The 19,552-nt window shown below is 40.4% G+C and overlaps 1 protein-coding gene across 1 annotated transcript in view; it reads left to right on the forward strand.

Moving 5' to 3' along the window:
• ARHGEF38 (Rho guanine nucleotide exchange factor 38) overlaps positions 1 to 9,322 on the forward strand; it is a 37,292-nt gene extending 27,970 nt beyond the window's left edge. The window contains exons 9-15 of the mRNA XM_075039914.1: positions 613 to 717; positions 1,898 to 2,020; positions 4,448 to 4,768; positions 6,400 to 6,540; positions 7,724 to 7,922; positions 8,100 to 8,359; positions 9,137 to 9,322. Coding sequence (XP_074896015.1) covers positions 613 to 717; positions 1,898 to 2,020; positions 4,448 to 4,768; positions 6,400 to 6,540; positions 7,724 to 7,922; positions 8,100 to 8,359; positions 9,137 to 9,322 — 1,335 coding nt within the window. The remainder of the gene's footprint in view (positions 1 to 612; positions 718 to 1,897; positions 2,021 to 4,447; positions 4,769 to 6,399; positions 6,541 to 7,723; positions 7,923 to 8,099; positions 8,360 to 9,136) is intronic.
• The last annotated feature ends 10,230 nt before the right edge of the window (positions 9,323 to 19,552 follow it).

Below are 19,552 nucleotides of genomic sequence, written 5' to 3' on the forward strand. Positions count from 1 at the left end.
ATCTCTAAAACACTCTGTGACCTTTACAGCAAGACCACTGAAAACGAGACTTGAGATTTCTCAAATTCCTCAAATAAAAAGTAGGCAGAAATAAACCTATTTTCGGGTTTTTTTCAGCTAGCATAAAAAATTAGTACAAGCCTGTTTCCAGCTGCTGAGGTTTCCTAGCTGAAGAGCTGGCATTGCTCTAGAGGTAACAGCTCCACCTACAGCCTGCCTGGGGGAAATCTCCCCATCACCCACAAATAAGCACCCAGGGAAGTAATGCTGTGACATAAAATTATCTTACAGTTTTCACCACTGTTTCCTCAAATGGAGCAAAAATATACAGAAAAATGAAGAGTTTTGTTGGCACACATAGGTGTGCTTCTAATAAAGCAACTCCCTGCTTCCACAAGGATTAAAAATTAAATTCTCTGTCATGTTGCCCCCTGCCTTTGACTTTTCTTGGATTGAAACGGGAGCTTGGGAGAATTAGGGGCCGATCTGTTCTGGTTTCAAAGGGAGGAGTTCAGGGAAGGTTTGGGATTTTTCCAGCAGCTCTCTGGACGTTTCTTTCATTAGCCAGGCTCTTTTGGGCTGCCAAAATAACAGTGCAAACATCTATTATAGGTGAAAGATCAAACTTTTAATAAGGAAGAAAAGTTGTTTCGAAGTTTAGAGAAGACTGTGAAATTGTGTGTGAAGAACATTTCACTCTCCTCGCAACATCTACAGGTGGGTACAGGCCTTTTTGAAATCTGTGTCCACAAACCATATTCATAGCCAGTTTAACACACATTTCTGCCACTGGTTAGGCAACACCAAATTATTTATAAGCAGGCCTGCCTACATGACCGTATTAAATAAATGAGCTGTGCTGCTGCAGCATTACTGATCCCACGGCAAAGAAATTTTGAAGCCCACACTTAAGCATTTTTCCCCTTACACAAGCAGGCTCTATGGAGACCCATGGGTGCAGTGCAGAAAAGAAGGTGCTGTCTGGTGGCACAGTTATGACTTGCAATCACTGTGTGAAGCCGTCATATGGGTCATGCACATCTGCTGCAGTGGAGCACCAACTGCTTCTCATGAAAAATGGAAGAACTGAGTTGCAGCCACATGAATTAAGATGTCCTAAAATACGTATTTTGGATGTGAGGACTCCTTCCTTTAACCTGTTGCTAGGTTGTGTTGAGGGCTAGCATTAGATGTACGGAGTGCTCAAGTGCTGTGACCTTCTTTGCTTTAATTCTCCTCTCCCAAGATGTGGGTTGGCTTGTGAATTGTCAACTTTTCCCTGTCATGGAAAGCTTGCCAACTTTGTAGATGGCATGAGGCCCTTCAAAGTGTAAGTAAGTGTGCCCAATCTGGACATGAAGGTTGTCTGAGAGGTAGGTAAGATCAATAGCCAGCTGGCCAGAGCTTATCGCAAACGTACCTGGTTTGGTTCAGCAAACAGGAAGGCCAGTGAGCTCAGCCGACAAGGGTTGTTGCCTGGAATGGTGTTGACAGTTCCTTATCCAAATGGATGCACACTTCGTTAGGATAAAAATTCAGAGTGAGTGAAATACACCACTGTAGTCCTACTTAGTCCTCCAAAGGAGGCCTTTGAGGGTGCGTGGGTCTTGAGGTGGCTTCTTGCTGAGGAGTAGCTAACTTCCAGTGGGACATTCATTAGGTTTTTTTGGCTGAACATTAACAACTTGATTCTTAAATAGTTTACACTGAAAATAGACAAAACACAGGAAAATATTATCACACTAAACAATCCCACAATGGCTGGAAACTGCACAGGTGTCAGAGATGGAAAATATTTCTGATTTCATCAGTATTATTGCAGCATCTGCATGAGTGAATGCAGTATATTAAAACAGATTGTGATACAGTTTCATCTTCCTACCATCTTCTCATTTAGGATTCTATACATCTGGCTACACAGAATATAATCGGGCTTCAGGAAATCTTGCAAGACAAAGATGATGGAGTCAACAACTGTTTGAAAAAACAGAACAACACTGCAAATCTCTGTGAAGACCTTGTAAGTTTATGCAATGTCCAGTGTTAGACAGCTATCTGTATGTGTGAGAAAACAGGTGTATGTGAGGAAGACTAGGACAGAAAAGAGCAAAAAACCTTAAGAATCCATTGGGAAAGATGAGTGGGTTTTTTGGTTGAGTTTCTGCAGGCAATAGGATAAAATTCAGTGTCAGTGCACTATGTTTTCCCTAGAAGAGCTAAAGAAAACTTCTCAAGCTGAATTCCTGGGTTTAAACCAGAATCTTTGTGCTGAATTTGCATGTTTCACCTGAGCTTCAGACAAGAGCAGCAGATCTTTCCTCTACTACTTTTGTTACCAACACTTGCAGTTTTAGAGTGACTTTTGTGATCTTTGTTGTGCTTGTGAACTATTAGCTCCTGGAATCATAGATCTGTGAAAATCTCAGCTTTATTACCTTTTCAAGTAAGTTATTGTCCTTCATAAAGGGAAACCATGAAAAATCTGAATATAGCCCATAGGAATTAAAAAAACAATTAAAAAAAAAAGATAATAGTTTTTCAACTAGTCTCTTGCTTTCAGGGTCCAAATGAACTCTAATGCCTGGCTCTACTAAGATAGACTTAAAATGTCTCTTCAAAATAGGACAGGCTGCTTCTTCAAACGGCTGCTCAAGCTGGAAAAATTCAGAGATGGAGGTTTTCTTATACTTTCCTAGGTCTGTGCTGACTAAAATATAGCCATTCAATCCTTTCCAAAACACTGAAAACAGAGTTTGCCAAGAAACAGAAGGATCTTTGACAGACCACATCCTCCCAGATAATGACAGGGAAGTAAGATGTTGTATTTCCTTTCCTTTGAAGTTCCTGCATTTGAAAAAAAAATCTCAAAAATTAATCTCCATAATCAGAAAGATATTTTCAATGTCTTTACAATGAATGAGTGCATAAAGTACAGAAGAGTACCCCTCTATCATTGCAGTGGTGAGTGTGTCCAGCATGGAAGATGGCCCCGTATTCAGAAACATCAAAGAAAAGCAGAAACAATTCCACAATAGGTGAAACAGGAAACTTTCTTTCAGAAAAAAATTTGTAACTCCTATTGGCTCCTGACCGAGCTGTTCTGAAGGTCTATGTAATTAAAAAACAAACAAAAAAAATTTGTTTTAACTGTGGACATTGTTATTAACCATGTTAATTTCTACTTATTATCTATTTATTTCTATGTCTTGGATTTACAAGATTGCATAGATTCTCTATTGTATGAATAATTTTTTTTTTAAATCTTTTGTCCTGACATTGCACGATGAGTAGATGTTCTCACTGAACAACCCATAGTTTCATCACATGTTTTCCTGAAAGGGTATTATCAATGGAGATCTCAGCAATAGGCTCAGATTAATTTTTTTTTTCCTTTGTGCATTTGTCAGTAATTAATACCTTCCTCTCTCATTATATTTTATGGAAAATTTTAGGACAGAAGTCCACAATAGCCTTTTCTCTTCCAGAAATAAGGTCCAGCAGTTTGGAAAAATTGTTTTCTTAATGCGTCAAAAATTAGTTCACTAAACACAGCCCAGTTTTTCAGGCGGAAATAAAGTAGAAACTATCTACCCTGTGTACATCATCTTGGCCTTGAGAGAGCAATTCTGGTGCTAAAAAGGATCTGTCCTCAACTATGGTGTGTTATGGAGGGTAGAGGGACAGCTGCTCTTTTATTCTCACACTCAACCCAACAACTTAATTCACATACAACGTCCAAGAGCTTTAATATGATGATGAGTTTCACTCACTACAAGCCTGTGCTGTATTTGAACGAGTGACTTACAAAAATAAATTTTATTTCATGCAATATTAATCCCTTGAGACAATTAGAGACTAATGGAAAAGTCTGAGAAAGACTTTGTTTTTTTACCAGGTGTCTAATTTTGTTGATTACTAGAGATAAAACCAACAAGCATAACATAATTTAATCAAATCAAGTGATTGTTTGTGTTTGCTTAAACAGGAATTGAGTTACAGCTGTTTCCAGGGGAAAAAAAAAAAAGCAAGCAAGCTTTGATAGCATTCAAGACTGCAAGATTGCCATTTAACAAGACCTCATTGCCTCTAGACTGTATATTAGCACGGGCCTTCCGATTACGGAAATCCCAATTTTGTTGGACCACTTGACCCATCCTTGCTCAGTTTTTCCTTGGTGGTAACACAGTGAGGGCAGTACCGCAGGCTCCAAAGGGACCCTTACCATTGCCAGACACTTGAAGCTGCAAAACTGTTACTTCTCCTTTGCAATGTTATGAAGGAGATTCTAACTCATGCTAGACCCTGCTTGAAGCTGCCTCTGAAGGCAATGCTTTGTGAAGAGTAATTAACAGATTGCTTGATAGGCTGCCATCAGGCTTAACCTGTTACTGGGTTTGAAGAACTGTATGAATAAAGTAGTAAGCAGGTCTGTTGTATACCTTTCCAGATGGCTCAGCTGGACAAGCTTGTTCTGGCTCCTCTCTCAGCACTACAAGCCTTGTTTTCGGGCCCACAGAAGCTCATCCAGAAGCGCTATGACAAGTTGTTGGACTACAACAGCTACCTTCAGAAGTCAACAGGAGAAGAGCTGGACCTAGCAAAGAAAGACTATGAGGCTCTAAATGCACAGTTAGTGGAAGAACTTCAGGTATTCAACAGAGCAGCCAAAAAGATTGTGTTGAACTGCCTGCATTGCTTCATCACCCTCCTCAGGAATATTATGTCTGCAGCACTTCAATCAAATTCTGCCGTGGTGGTGCCTGTTCCGGTAAGTACATTAGAAACAGGTGTAGCTCTGCCTTTATTTGTCTTTTTTCTTTCTGTATGATTTGGCTAGAGTTATGCAGGACACATACCTACAAGCTACACTGATTTTGTTTGCTCTGCTAAGCACAGTCAGATTTAGGGTTGGTTTTTTCCTTGCAACCTCAGCAAAGGTTAAGTTCTGAGCTTAAGTTTTGTCAGGCCTGGACTTGTCAATCGAGAATGATCCTAATGCAGGTGTTCCAGCTGCTACAGTGATAGTAATGGCAAGAACATTACGCTCAGGCAAAAAGGAGGCAGCTGGTAGCATTTTAGTCTTTGTTTCTTAGTGTCTGCCCCAAGTAGCCCAGAAAACACAGCAAGAGAAATTGCAAGAAAGTGCATGAAGACTCCCATTGCTGCTAGACCTGCAGAGTCACAGATGACTGCAGGAGAGAAGCAGGTTAGGAGATTTGATGAAATAATTTCTGTGAAAAGCAAGTTGCTTTTAAAGCCAAATATGCTGCAGAAGCTCCTGCAGACATGTCTACGCAGTAAGGAATAGCTTTGTCTATGTTGGCATTTTTTGAAAGTTCAAATCATTTCACTTACGTAGCCAAAAGTACCAAAGACACCTGTCTGACCTACACAGAAGGGCATCAGTTCCTCCATCCCACTCTACTCTTTTTGGGCACTGTGATCATTACCTGAAGATCAAAATTGAGAAATTATTCTTAGTTTGTGTGCAAATCCTACAGTTTTGTTTTAGTTTTGCTGTACTTTTGCCTAGAGGACTTGAATTCCCCATGAAACACAGCTGCAACAGTGCCCTCCACACATCCAAATCCACTCTTCTGAATCGGAGCAAGACTTAAGATAGGAAAAACATTGTAGCGAGGCAATTCTATAGTATACCTTTCCATCAAGACTTGAACACAGCACTTCATAGTCAGGGGAAGCTGAAAAATTAAGAAAGCAAGGTCGAGATAAAAACATAGAGCTGCGCTGTTTAATGGGAAAATGAAGGCTTTTCCTGCATGAAGAAACTGCATCCCCGTAATTTGACCATTTCATGTTTTGAAAGCTGTTGCATCGAGCGTTTTTTCTGTGAGGCTCTGCCTACAAAATTGCCTTCTTTTTCTTTTTTCTGTTTACATCAGCAAACACATTTGGGGTTAGGCACAGACCAAAAGCACTTATCCAGTGCCACAGACAGACTTCAGCTTGCCCAACGCTTTTTAACCTGGTGGCAGCACCCGGTTGCACAAACACACAGCTGTAGGGTAAACTACTCCAAGCCTTACAGCACATTGGCCACTCTGATAGCTGCCGAGATGCACGTTTGCATCGGAAAGCAGGGGGCTCAGTAGCTTAAGTACAAGGCTGTTCATTTTCATCATTGTTTAGAATATTTTTAATGATTTAACTTAGATTAGTATGTCTCTTAAATCTAATAGCAATTACTAGAAACTTCCATTAAGCAATGACCTTTTTTTTCTTTCCAGCTCGTATTTAGCACACTATGAGCTCTGCAGAAAACAGCAGTAACTTCTCAGATTTCCTGACTCCTAGCATTCAGCCCATTAAACTAAATCTGCACTCTCAAATCTCCTTACCATTTTGTTCATGAGATCTAACCCACCTTTGTGTTTGCAGCTGTCTTCCTCAAGCATCTGTGAAGTGCAGAATCAGTTGATGGAGGAGGTTCACAAGCTGAATTTTGTAAAAGAAAACAGCAGTGCAACCTTTATTGAGAGAAAATTGAGCTTAGAAAAAAAGAAACCTGTCCCTTCTCCGGTGAGTACCATACACCCAAACTGTGTATGAAGCATCGTCTTTTGATAGCTTTTGAAACAAATCCATTTTTATGACTCCTAGAGCTTTGGGCTTGGTCTCTTCACTGGGACTCTGAATCAGAGTGTTGGAATGAAGCTGTTCCATTGACCAGTAACTTCTGAAGATTTTTCACTCTGTTTTCATGTTATTATCTTGAAAATCCACTTGAAATTATCTCTGATTACCCTTAGGTCCTTAAGCACATGTTAAGTCTAAGGTTGTATATGTAAATTTTGATTACTTCTTTTGTTAAATACTCTTCCAGTGCATCTTAGTCTTCTAATTCAGAACATTTTTTTTTCCTCATCCTCAACTGTGGTTATGCGTACTGGTGTTTACACACATACACACACATACCACCCCACAGCAGTTTCAGAAAATCCACCAGGAAATCTGTGTCCACCTGGTTCCCAATCTTATCAGACATTTCTAGAGCTTTTAGGAGTCTAGTTTACAGTAAAATAAAAACTTGACCGCAGATGTACTGGAGAAGCTGAGGAAGCTGTAGGATTCCTTTTCATATTAGTAAGGCACACGTGCTCTTTCTTCTGTGGTATGTTAAGATCACACTAAGGTACAGCATCTCCCTGCCTGCCCTCTAACCAAACTCTGAGTGAATATGCTTCCAGCAGTTAATAGCACCTTGCCCTTATTTAGCGAGGTAATTTCACACAAAAAGCAGGCCATCTGGGTACCACTGATTTTTTTGCCTAATGCCTTGTCATGCAAGTTGTTATGCAAGCACACCTCAGCCAATTTTTGGATTATGCCTTTTTTGTGATATTACATAGGAATTCAAAGATCATTGCTATGGAAAAACAATTAAACAAGTGACAGTTCACGTATAAAACGCTGTCTCTTTGAGAGCAGAGGATGGACTAAGAGGTCTTCAATTAGTGAAATTCCTACATTTCTTTAAAATCTGACCTTTATTGCTCATCTATTAATATACCAGTTGGACAGGTCCTTGCTGCATATGCAAAGGAGATTTGGTTACCTACAGCTGTGTAAGTAACTCCTTGATCTGTGTGTAAAAATGTAGGGCCAGTTGCCACATGCAGCATACACTGGGTTTTATGTGTCCATGTTGCTCTAGAAATGGCCTCAGCATTATTCCCAGTGAATAATTTTTTTTGCTTTTCAGCTTGAATCCCCACGTCAAACAGAAGGCCACAGGTCCAAGCTGTTGTCTACGTACAGCACAGAATTGCTATACCAAGCTAAGCGCAAGTGCAATGCCACACAGGAATTTGATATTGATTTACATGAAGGAGAACTGGTGGCTGTTGTGGAGCAAAAGGACCCCTTCGGAAGTACGAGCAGATGGCTTGTTGATGCAGGAAGTAAGTTCTCTGCACAAACATCCCAATAACAGCTTCCCTTTGGGATATTGATTTCTTTTCATTCTGGCCCCATCTGTTTGCCTCTGTCATACTGACAGCTGCATAAAATGGTTGGGTTTGAAATGGTTTTAGCAGTATTTGGCTGTTTACGTTCCCTCTTTTTATTCTGGTGTCTAGTCCTTAAAGGGTATGTGTATTCCTCCTTCCTGAGGCCTTACAATCCAGCCAAAGCGCAGAAGGACGTAGCAGAAAACGGCTTTGGTGATGATGATTTTGATAATATCAGCCTCTTTGTCTCTTCACGGCCCTCTACTGACAGCAGCACAAGAAGTCCGGGGCACAAGAAGAGTGACAGCAGCTCATCTCTTCACTTCTGTGAAAATCCCACAGTTAATGGCACAGTGACTGATGCTTTTCAGGATATGGATGATCAGCATGTAAGTGTGATACGTGCTGTGCTTGTCTTCTTGTTGTTCCTATTTCAAATCTAGAATTATACTGCTTATAATTTAAATAGTTTCCTTTTACACCAGAAAAGACTGGCACTAATCTGTCAGCATGACATGGGAATTTGTTATCTTCTGTTCTTTGCCATTCTTAAATAGCTACAAGGTAGGAAAAGATAATCAGTTAAATTGTGAATCGCAGTCCTGTCTCGCAGAAAGCACACCATTGCATTACCCCACTCCATGTACAATGTCTCAAGGTTCTCCTATGGAGCAGAAACCTGCAAAATACCTCAATTTGGGGGATTTTTCAATTTACTGTTGACAAGAAGGCTGTGGCAACACTGATCAGCAAGGCACAGAATTAACCCACGTGCCACATTTGAGTACAGGAGCTTTAGGAAAGGTCATCCTCCCTGAGGAAACCTTGCTGGAAAATTTTCCGTCCAGTCCAAGGCCACTTGGTGCGACAGAAACAAGCACTTGGTGTGAGCTGAAAACCTTACTAGTGTAGTAGCATGATGAGGTCTTGGAGCTTGGTTTGTTCCTCCCCATACAGAATTCCCCAGATCCTTCAATTCTACTTCTTATTTTGTCCCTCTTCATTGTAGTCTGTCTAATAATTGCAGACCATGTAGTTGCATACTGGTTTGTATACATTATCACATATGTTCTGTATACAGAATTTGTACTAATGCACAGTGACAGGGTAAGATGTGGCTACATTTCTGAATTCAGATTTTGGTTTTTGTGGCTTTCCTTTTTTAGACCTTCTATGCTGTTTACGCATTTCAAGCAAGAAATGATCAGGAACTCAGCCTTCAGGAGTACCAGAAGGTTAGGATACTTCGGTTTTCTGACCTGAGTGGCAATAAAGAATGGTGGCTAGCAGAAGCAAAAGGTCAGAAAGGATATGTACCATCTAATTATCTCGGGAAGATGACATACGCTTAGGAACAGAAAGGCCCATTGAGCCAGTTTCTCTCAAGTAGACAGAATAATCATCTCTTACGGCTTGCAGTAAGCAAGGCAAACTCACAAGTGATTGACAGAAGCCATGGTATCTGGCACAGCACACAGATGATATTGAGAATCTCAATCCTCCAAAAGCCATCACCTTGTCAAGACCTGAGGGAGGAAACATTTAACAGGAAGACTGATTCTGATTAACATCCTGAAGAGCTTGCTTTTCTATTACCCCATAATTTTCTCTTTTGTCAAAGCGTCCTACGTCAAAAGTCAACCTACAAGTACAAATCACAGCTAAAATTATGTTTTTCTTCCATGATATTTAGCAAATAGTGTTCAAGATGAAGAGAATTAGCCTTGAAAAAGGACAAATTCAATCTTTAGGGATGCTGTAGTTCAGGCTGAATTGTTCCTGAACTGCTATCTCAATGAACATAGACACATCTTAAAACTTGAGCTTTTTGGTTGTCTGTTTTTATCCTCAGCCACTTTTGTAATGAACCTTTTTCTCAGTGGAGATTATTGGAATGGGAAAAGAAAAAGGGGTTTGTTTTTGAAGGAAATATTTCAACTTAAAACATACCAAGTGTGCTGGTACCAGTGGCTGATCCCAGGGAAGAAGGTATATTTAGTTAAATATGGAAATGGGGGGAGGGAAAGAGGGGGCACAAGAAACAGGTACTGTGAAATAAAGAAGTTATAATTTTCAGAGGAATTACACAACTACTTCATATGGTAAGAAACCATTTGTAGCAATATGAAAGCACCCCAGGTTTGAAATTCTATATATGTCTCCACACTAACTGCTTTAAAGTGCAAGATCTGTGTAGTGAAAAGAAACCTGTGTTATTAGACTTGGGAAATATAATAAGATTTAAAAAAAAAAAAAAGTCAAGCAGTGCCTTTCAATGAATATTTACTGCCTATCTGATTCCTTAGGTCAAATACAGGGATCATAATGTCTACTGAATAAGTTAGGACTTAAGATGCGTCAAAATTTCTCTTCCAGGAAAAAAAATAAATCATAATTCTCAAAGCGCCTGATTTTAGATGGACCAGTGAAGAATGTATCGATGAGCTGATTCACTGTTTGCAGAATTCAGAGTCAAAAGCCCTGCATTTTGCTAAAATATCTTCAAAATGGTCGAGGCTATTTTAACAAGTTAAGATAGTTCACATAGTATCCTTGATGAGCATAGAAAACAAAAAATCCCAAGGAAGGATCTGAATGTCAAGTAGTGCTTCTTTAGGTTCACTAACTACAGCAATCCTTAGGTCAGGCTGGTGCCCTACACTTGAGCTAGACTGGATAGTGATATAACAACATCTCGTTGCTATTACCATTGATAACTGAGTGTTCATCGCAAGTAATTTCAATACAGCAATGCCTAGGTCCTCTAGTGAGAAGTGAGGACCTTCTTGTGCTAAGCATTGAGAAAAGGAAACAAAAAAGGGACTATGCCTGCAGCAGATAGTGTAATTGAAGGTAAACTCCTGTCACGTGTTTTCTGTATTACTGTATAATTGCTTATTACTGACTGACCATTAAAATGACAACACTATTAAAATTAAGACAGGGGTGTTGCTGATCAAGGGTATACAGAAATTGTTCTAAAGCTTTTCTGTAAGTTTCTACTTCTTATAGTTGCAGTGTAGGGTATGAAGTGTGAAGATGAAATGATTCAAAACCCTCACCGAGATGTAATAGGAAATAACCTGTCAGCAAAGAAAGGATGAGAAAAATTAGGGCAGTCGATGCAAACAATAGTTTTTGCTACACTAATGAACCTAGTTTCATTTTCTTTAGTGTCCCAAATTTTCCTATTATTTTGCTAAAAAGGTAAAGAAAGTTCTCAGTCTTGCTCAGAAGATGAATGCAGTGGATCACAGAGTTGAGAACCTGAAATTTGTGCTGGATTAAATCATATGATAGAGAAACTTTTTGAGTTCTCTGAGGTGGACATCCAGAAACTGGTATGTGAAACTCTGTGAACTACTGCAATCCAATGAGCAGTAATAATAGATAATGCATTGTTTTGCCTAACTGTACATCACCTCATGCACTTAAATCTTGCTGTTTCCATAGCAAACAAAAAAGGTTCTCATTCATTTTATTAATGGATGTAGCTGTTTTTACAGAAAACTTTGCCTTTAGTTAAATGAAGAAAATAAAGCTTTGGAGAAGGAGCATCAGCTTGGAAGAACGGACTGAAAGACTCTCCCCTACTAAGCTTGCACTGCTTTGGCTTTTGTATTGTAAGATTATGGGGAAGATGCACACAAGAAGCTTTTTGGTATGTCTTACAATTGAGAGTATTTTATTTGGAGATGATCTATACTTTGAAATAGTTGAAACAGTTTTAGAAATGACTGAGTTGTATGTATTAATAGGTTTAATACAGTCATGTAAGTACAGTGATGAAGTTTTGTATTTCAGACAGTGAAATTACTTAAGGGCAAGAGTCAGGAAAAAAAGATTTCTGAAGTTTTAGCTCTGAGAACTCAGCTTGAGTCATAGGGAGAGCTCTGATTTTGAGTGTTAGGTACATTCCCCATGAAAAATCAGGCTCTGTGAAGGTGTCTCAAAGCGTACTCAAATGCTGCTCTCCAAAATATTCACTAGGTATCCTGAAGTAACAAGGAATGAAGGATGAAATATACTGGAGCTGGCCACCTACATTTCACTGAACTTCTGTGGGACTTGGGAACAAATAGTAGGCCATATGAAATCCCAGTGTAGGGTTAGGACCCAGAATAGTTTTTATATTGTGGGATAATTTATATGGCTTCATTATAGACTCATAACTTGGGACCCAGAAAAAGTATGTTATAGGTACCCAGGTGGATTAGTTTACTTCATTTCAGAAATTCAAAGTTTTAGCTGTTATCATTTGATATTACAGATATATTGCGAAGTTTTATTTTTGTTTAAAACAGATGAATGAAAAACTACAATCACAAAAAATTAAAGAGATGCTCTTTGAATCTAAAGCCTTCCTACATTAAGGAGATTTACAGCAATTCATATTAGACTTGCTCAGACACATTTTTGTTAAGATAGTGCTTTAAATACTAGAAACTGAGCTATGTTAGGGCTCCAGAAATCCCTAAGAATATGCAATGTTTTTGCAGCTGTTTCCTTAATGTAGAGAAGGTTACAGTATTCTAAGAGTTTTCTTATTCTGATTAATAACAAAACTAATTTATTTTGATTGAAGCAGGGACAGGCTGCAGTTTAATGGACTGATCTTGCATTTATTCAGATGTTTTACTTACTTGAACCGTTGTGACAATAAGCATGTACAAGTACTTCCAAAATTGGGTCCACTCAAACTGAAGTGTTTCTCCATTCAGGGAATATTTTTAAGTGTTGCCATTGATAACCTGGAAGCCAGAAAATGTCCAAGCCAATGAACAGCACAGAGTCTCTGGCTCTGAGCTCTGGCACCTGTGTGCTTCACCAGCTTCCCTCTGCTTGGATGTTGCTCGTGAACATTAAGGATTCATCTTTTCAATGCAAACACAGATTGAAGAATTATTCCTTCTGACTTTTCATCTTAGGAAGCTTCACTGAGTAATTACCTGCTTCAAATGCTAAAGTATACTTTTGCTGTCATTTAAAGATAGCTTGTAAAAATGCAGATATGTGAAGTGGACCTAACACCTGCAACAGGAAACACAGCCATGACAATCCTTGTGCCTGTGGATCTATTACTGACAATTCCTCTTACAATATTGTTTGTTCAGAAATGGTGAAAACAATCTTCTTTTAAATTATTGTAATAATAAAAAACTATTTTTGTAAAGATATGTTTCTTCTTTTTTTGTAAACAAGACTTTTTCCAGAAGCAAAGAGCTTTTTATGCTATCCAAGATCTGCCTTCTGTTGTGAACTATAAAAAGCATCACTGCAAAATTAGCAGAGCAGAGGAAATAGTTGCCTCAGATAAAATGCTGCATTTCTAGTACGCATCCTAGCTTACCTATCAGTATACTAGAACTCATCAAACACTATCAAAATACTGAGCAAGCTTCAAAATACACTTCAAATTTCCAAATGTCAGCTTAGTTCTGTTCTCTTCTAGCTGCTCCTGAGGTCATGACCGTTATTTACTGCTGTGTCCAGCCAGAGGTCTGTCATGGGTTGTAATAAGTAAAAGCCTGTGTTACTAAAATAAGTTACAGAACTTTGTCTTAGATCTTTCCTCTTAGACCCAGGTATCACCACAGCATGCCCTAGTCCGTCCAGAAGGAGCACTCATGGAACCAGAGTAACCTATCGTTTCACATTACTGAGGCTATCAGAATTTGGCCATCTATGAAAAAACATCATATTAAAGTGGAAGTAAACTATTACCATACAAATTTATAAAATGGATAAGGAAAGTCAAGTAGCTATTTTTATAGTAAATCACAGAGCAATTTGCTTTGGGGAGAGAAAAATCACAGGACTATTTTCCAGTTATTTTTTCTAAATATGAGGTATGCTTCTCAAAATTCAGAGAGGCCTTCCTTATTTCTGCCCTACACTAGATTCCTCAACCTAACGTGCAAATTCAGTCAAAAAATCCTGTAGAACAGACTCCTTTCCTGAAAATACAGTTGTTAATTCCATCCTAACTATAACTTCAAAGCAGAAAGCAACTGTTCCCTTCAATCTACTCTGTTTTTCAGCAGCGCCTATCTTACATATTCAAGCTAAACACTTGATTTAAAAGACCAGGTCTATGCTGTAAATCCTTCCTGATATAATACTTCAAAGAATCACAATCCTAACTGACATTTTTATACCAACAGAAGGAGACTTTATATTTCATTTAGGAAGCCAGGAAAGTTACAGTGGAAGAAAGTCTTTTGCTGATACAAATTGCAGCTCTATTGCAGATTTTCCTAATACAGTGATATCAGAAAGTCCAGCTAGTCTTGGTCTTATTAGAGGGAAAAGACAGGCATGCGTAAAAGGTATAGCATAAGTCATTTTATTCTAAATTAATAGGAGATAGATAACCTACAGTCAACCCATGCCAGAGTTATAGATAGAAAAACATCAGGATACACTTAAATCGGGTCTCAGAGGTATTTTAAGTATCACTAGCTGCCACAATTTAAAAACAAAGATCCATTTTTTTCTTTGTTCATCACATATGTGGTACCTAAAGTAATCTGCACAGTTCGGATGTAAGCTCCTGAACTCTCGCAAGCAAAACTATATGTATATTCAGAGGCAAGACAGAGGCAGCTAACATCTTGAACATAGGAGCACTCCAGCCGTTAAAAGAATCTGTCTTCACACTCTATTTCATAGCATAGGCAACCTTCTTCTGATTAACATTTAGGAAGAAAATATTGTCTTCTGTTTCCTAATGGAAACTGCTTCAGTGTCTTTTCCTACTATACCACCATTAAAAACCTTCTGTGCTAGAGGAAAAAGGATGGGCTGATCGAAAAGCAATAGAAGTTCTGGATTCCTCCTCCTCATGCTGTTATTTTTAAATCTCTCTGGAAGCCACAGGCACTACAAAGACAAAGCCTTCTTTTTTCCATCCACAGGAAATAATAGTTGAAAAAGTATGCAAATTCTCCAGGTAGCTAAGGCAATCCTAAGTAAATGAAACTATTCCTTTGGATGTCTAAGGAACCTCAGCCTAAAGCTTAATTGTGGAGAAGGGAAAAGATGTAAGGCTGCATGTATCAGCTTTACACATACTTAAAATACAGGATGGCCAAGAAAGGCTGTAGCTTTCACCTAACCACAAAAGTCTGTGTGGTGGGTTAGCCTTGGCTGGAAACCAGGTGCCCACCAAAGCCACTCCATCACTCCCCTCCTCAGCTGGACACAGGGAGAAAATAAGATGGAAGGCTCATGGGTCGAGATAAGGACAGGGAGAGATCATTCACCAACTACCATCACAGGCAAAATAGACTCGACTTGGTGTTGGTAATTTATTACCAATCAAATCAGAGTAGGATGATGAGAAATAAAACCAAATCTTAAAACACCTTCCCCCCACCCTTCCCTTCTTCCCTGGCACAGCTTCGGCCCCAAATTCTCTACCTCCTCCCCTCTAGCAGTGCAGGGCGATGGGGAATGGGGGTTGGGGTCAGTTCATCACACCTTGTCTCTGCCACTCCTTCCTCCTCAGGGGCAGGACTCCTCACTCTTCCCCTGCTCCACCGTGGGGTCCCTCCCACAGGAGACAGTCCTCAAACTTTTCCAATGTGAGCCCTTCCCAAAGGCTACAGTTCTTCACAAACTGCTCCAGTGTGGGTCTCTTCCACGAGGTGCAGTCCTTCAGGCACAGATTGCTCCAGCGTGGGTCCCCCGCGGGGTCACGAGTCCTGCCAGAAAACCTGCTCCAGAGTGGGCTCCTCTCTCCATGGGTCTGCAGGTCCTGCCGGGAGCCTGCTCCAGCGCAGGCTTCCCATGGGGTCACAGCCTCCTTCAGGCATCCACCTGCTCCAGCGTGGGGTCCTCCCTGGGCTGCAGGTGGAGATCTGCTCCACCGTGGACCTCCATGGGCTGCAGGGCGACAGCCTGCCTCACCATGGTCTTCACCACGGGCTGCAGGGGAATCTTCGCTCCGGCGCCTGGAGCATCTCCTCCCCCTCCTTCTACACTGACCTTGGTGTCCGCAGGGTTGTTTCTCTTACATGTTCTCACTCCTCTCTCTTCCAGGGGCCATTGTGCGTGCACAGCAACTTTTCCACCTTCTTAAATATGTTATCACAGAGGCACTACCATCATCACCGGTTGGCTCGGCCTTGGCCAGCGGTGGGTCTGACCTGGAGCTGGCTGGCATTGGCTCTATGGGACATGTGGGAAGCTTCTAGCAGCTTCTCACAGAAGCCACCCCTGTAGCTTCCCTGCTACTAAAACCTTGCCATGCAAACCCAATACAGTCTGAGACATTTTCACGTTTAGAGATGCTCCCCTTATCACAGAAGGAATGGAGAGAGGATTGCTGAGTGCTGGTCACAGACAGAAGATTCAAGATCTTTTTCCAGTGCTCATCCTGAGCCAGTTCTTGAGAGCTGAACAAAACCCAGAGCAGCCGGGACGAAGAGAGGGAGCACAAGCTATGAAGAACAGCTCAGAGGTATGAGCGGGGAGCTGGAAGACCTGATACTTTCTCAACTACCTGTCTTAGTGGCGGTGGTAAAACATTAAGTGTAACCCGCACGTGGTTGGGACGGGTGTGAAGGAGTGTAACAGAATCCACCAGGATACGTGGAAATAGCTAAAGGGAGGCTTGTGGGTGTAAGAGCTAGGTCTAGTTAGGAAAAAGCCATGAATGCCTCTGCAGGAAGCTCCCGAGAGGAAGTCACAGTGCCTACAAACCTCCTTTGTAAGGGCAACTGGGCTAAGCGCAAGACCATGCTGGGGCTGGAGAGGGCTTATGTTCTGCAAAATGAAGAGACAAACTGATCCCACCCAAGTCCCTGGAAGTGGGAATTTAACGTATTCAGCTTGAACAATACCCCCACACAGAGACAAATTCCCCTTCCTCACCCCACACTCCCTGCTTCAAGTTCATAGTATTATTAACAGTTAGGCAGCGGACTCAAGATGCTGCTAGGATACAAGTCACCTTGGACACTGCTGCTGTCTGGATCTAACTCTGCCCTGGCACAGCCTCTCGCAATAATCCTGTGGCATCTACTTCATTTGCTCCTGGAACTGAGACACTAAATGTAAACACATATAGGACAGTTCCTGTGAAAGTTGTGTGGAATACGTCACTCAGTGTAACAAGAAAACTTTTCTTATGCAGGGTTAAAACCCCAGGTTTTTTCATTATTCTTTATGAAAGCAAAACATGAACCTTCATTTTCATGAAGGGCTAAAGGAAAATATTCAGATCTCTAAGCAATCTCTTCTGCTTGAATATTTATGCTATTACAAATATTTTTGACCTATTTTAACAGCTAACATACTTTATATCACTATTTCAGATACTTGCAAATGCACAAAGGAACTGGGGGGGGGAAGGAAGTCAGTGAGTTGAGGAGAAAGGAAGAAGGTTTCTGAATACCTCTGACCCCTGCCCAAATCAAACAAATCCTTTGTCCCATAAATGCTATATGGGAGGGACAGTGGCATATCAGGATCCCTGTTCCAGGTTACATGGATCCTAATACTTGGCCTCCCAAGTTCCAAACTCTGGCCCTTGCGCCTTCAGACACTGTTGGCAGGCTACCCAACCAGAAACCCAAGCAGAGAGCTTGCCACGGGTCTTAGATTAATACGAATCCAACACTGTGCAACATCAGAACTGGTGTGGTGGTTTGTAGTTTTCCTTCTGTCTAATTACAACTCCAGGGATAAAACAGGTACCACAATACAGCTGGGTAGGGTCTGTGTCCTAGCATTTCTTTGTGAGTATGTTTTTGCAGCCAAGAGATCAAAATCAACTTTCTATAAGCTTAAGACTCTTTTAAAACTCCAACATGCCCTGGCCCTTCTCTCTAAATTGCATCTTGAAATCCAACCCTTCTCCCCAGGCTTAAACCCATCTACATACAAGCCTTGAAAGACCCAACACCAATATCCACTTAGAATAAATTCTGTAATACTTGCCAGTAAATTCAAATACAGGGTCTTCCAGCAGATTTGGGAAAGCATACATGAGCAGAGTCTTCCCTCTGAAATACAAATCACTGAGGGGAAGGGGAAAGAAATGGAACTTTTAGAATACAAGCAATTCATTTGCTACTTTGAGTATCATGAAAGAAGACGTGCACTTGTATGCATCTACTTTTGTTTCTATCTCCTACAGAAATTGCTAGAAAAGGTTTTCCAACTGATTTCAAAACTCTGTAATAGATACATTTTTAAAAAAAGCAACAAACCCCTCCCTCCATTAGAAACTACCCGACAGCGCTAGAAAAGGGTTTTTATCTACCAACACTGTCACTAACTACTAAAGAGATTTCTGCCTTTGCTACTTCCTTGTATAAGAAAGCAATAATTTTAAATAATAATCATACACGCTATGGTAGAACAGTTAAGAGACTAGAGGCTTAATTTTCCAAGATAAGTTGGCAAGCAATACTACTTTGACACATGCAAGGCTTGTGAATTTTATAGCAATACTTAACAGCATGGAATACTTAGGTCATCAAAAACTCTTATGTGTTTCAGGTGTGCCAGAAAGGAAGCTAACTTACTGACACCTAAGACAACTCCTTTCATTTTCTTCTGTTTTTCCCTCTCTCACATCATCAAAACAATGCGGTTCAATCAGACTGCTTTTAATTAATATATACACTGCTTACCACTTATTTTCCATTCATATTCAACAGGACAATATTAAGGGCCTTTACAGATTAAGAAAGCTTGAAAACTGTTTTGGCACTCTTCCACTCTTTTTACAGGTTAAGGACCATTTATCTTCTGCCAATGCTCTTTTCTCCTCCCTCAGAGAATTATACCACCACCACCACGATGACCCATGAAGTTTCTCACTGTAGGTAGAGTTAACTGTCTTCCTAGTAGCTGGTACAGTGCTATGTTTTGAGTTCAGTATGTGAAGAATGTTGATAACGCTGATGTTTTCAGTTGTTGCTCAGTAGTGTTTAGTCTAAAGTCAAGGATTTTTCAGCTTCTCATGCCCAGCCAGCGAGAAAGCTGGAGGGGCACAAGAAGTTGGCACAGGACACAGCCAGGGCACCTGACCCAAACTGGCCAACGGTGTATTCCACACCATGGGACGTCATGTCTAGTATAGAAACTGGGGGGAGTGGGGGCAGGGGGAATCACCGCTCGGGGACTAGCTGGGTGTCGATCAGCAGGTGGTGAGCAATTGCACTGAGCATCATTTGTATATTCCAACCCTTTTATTATTACTGCTGTCATTTTATTAGTGTTATAGTTATTAGTTTCTTTTTTTCTGTTCTATTAAACCGTTCTTATCTCAACCCACGAGTTTTACTTCTTTTCCCCGATTTTCTCCCCTATCCCACTGGGTGGGGGGGAGTGAGTGAACAGCTGTGTGGTGCTTAGTTGCTTGCTGGGGTTAAGCCACAACAGTAGAAAACCAAAACAGGCCACTTAAAATTCTCACTTTAAATAGAATATGTTGTTTAACCACTAATTTTTGAAATTTAAAAGAAAATATATCTTTTCTATAAGGAACTGTCTAATTTTGGATAAACTTCATTAACTCCACACAATAGACAACTCTGAACAGGTGAAGCACTTTAAGTATTGGAAAA

The sequence above is a fragment of the Buteo buteo genome, chromosome 1, assembly GCF_964188355.1.
Source record: "Buteo buteo chromosome 1, bButBut1.hap1.1, whole genome shotgun sequence".
Lineage (NCBI taxonomy): Eukaryota > Metazoa > Chordata > Aves > Accipitriformes > Accipitridae > Buteo > Buteo buteo.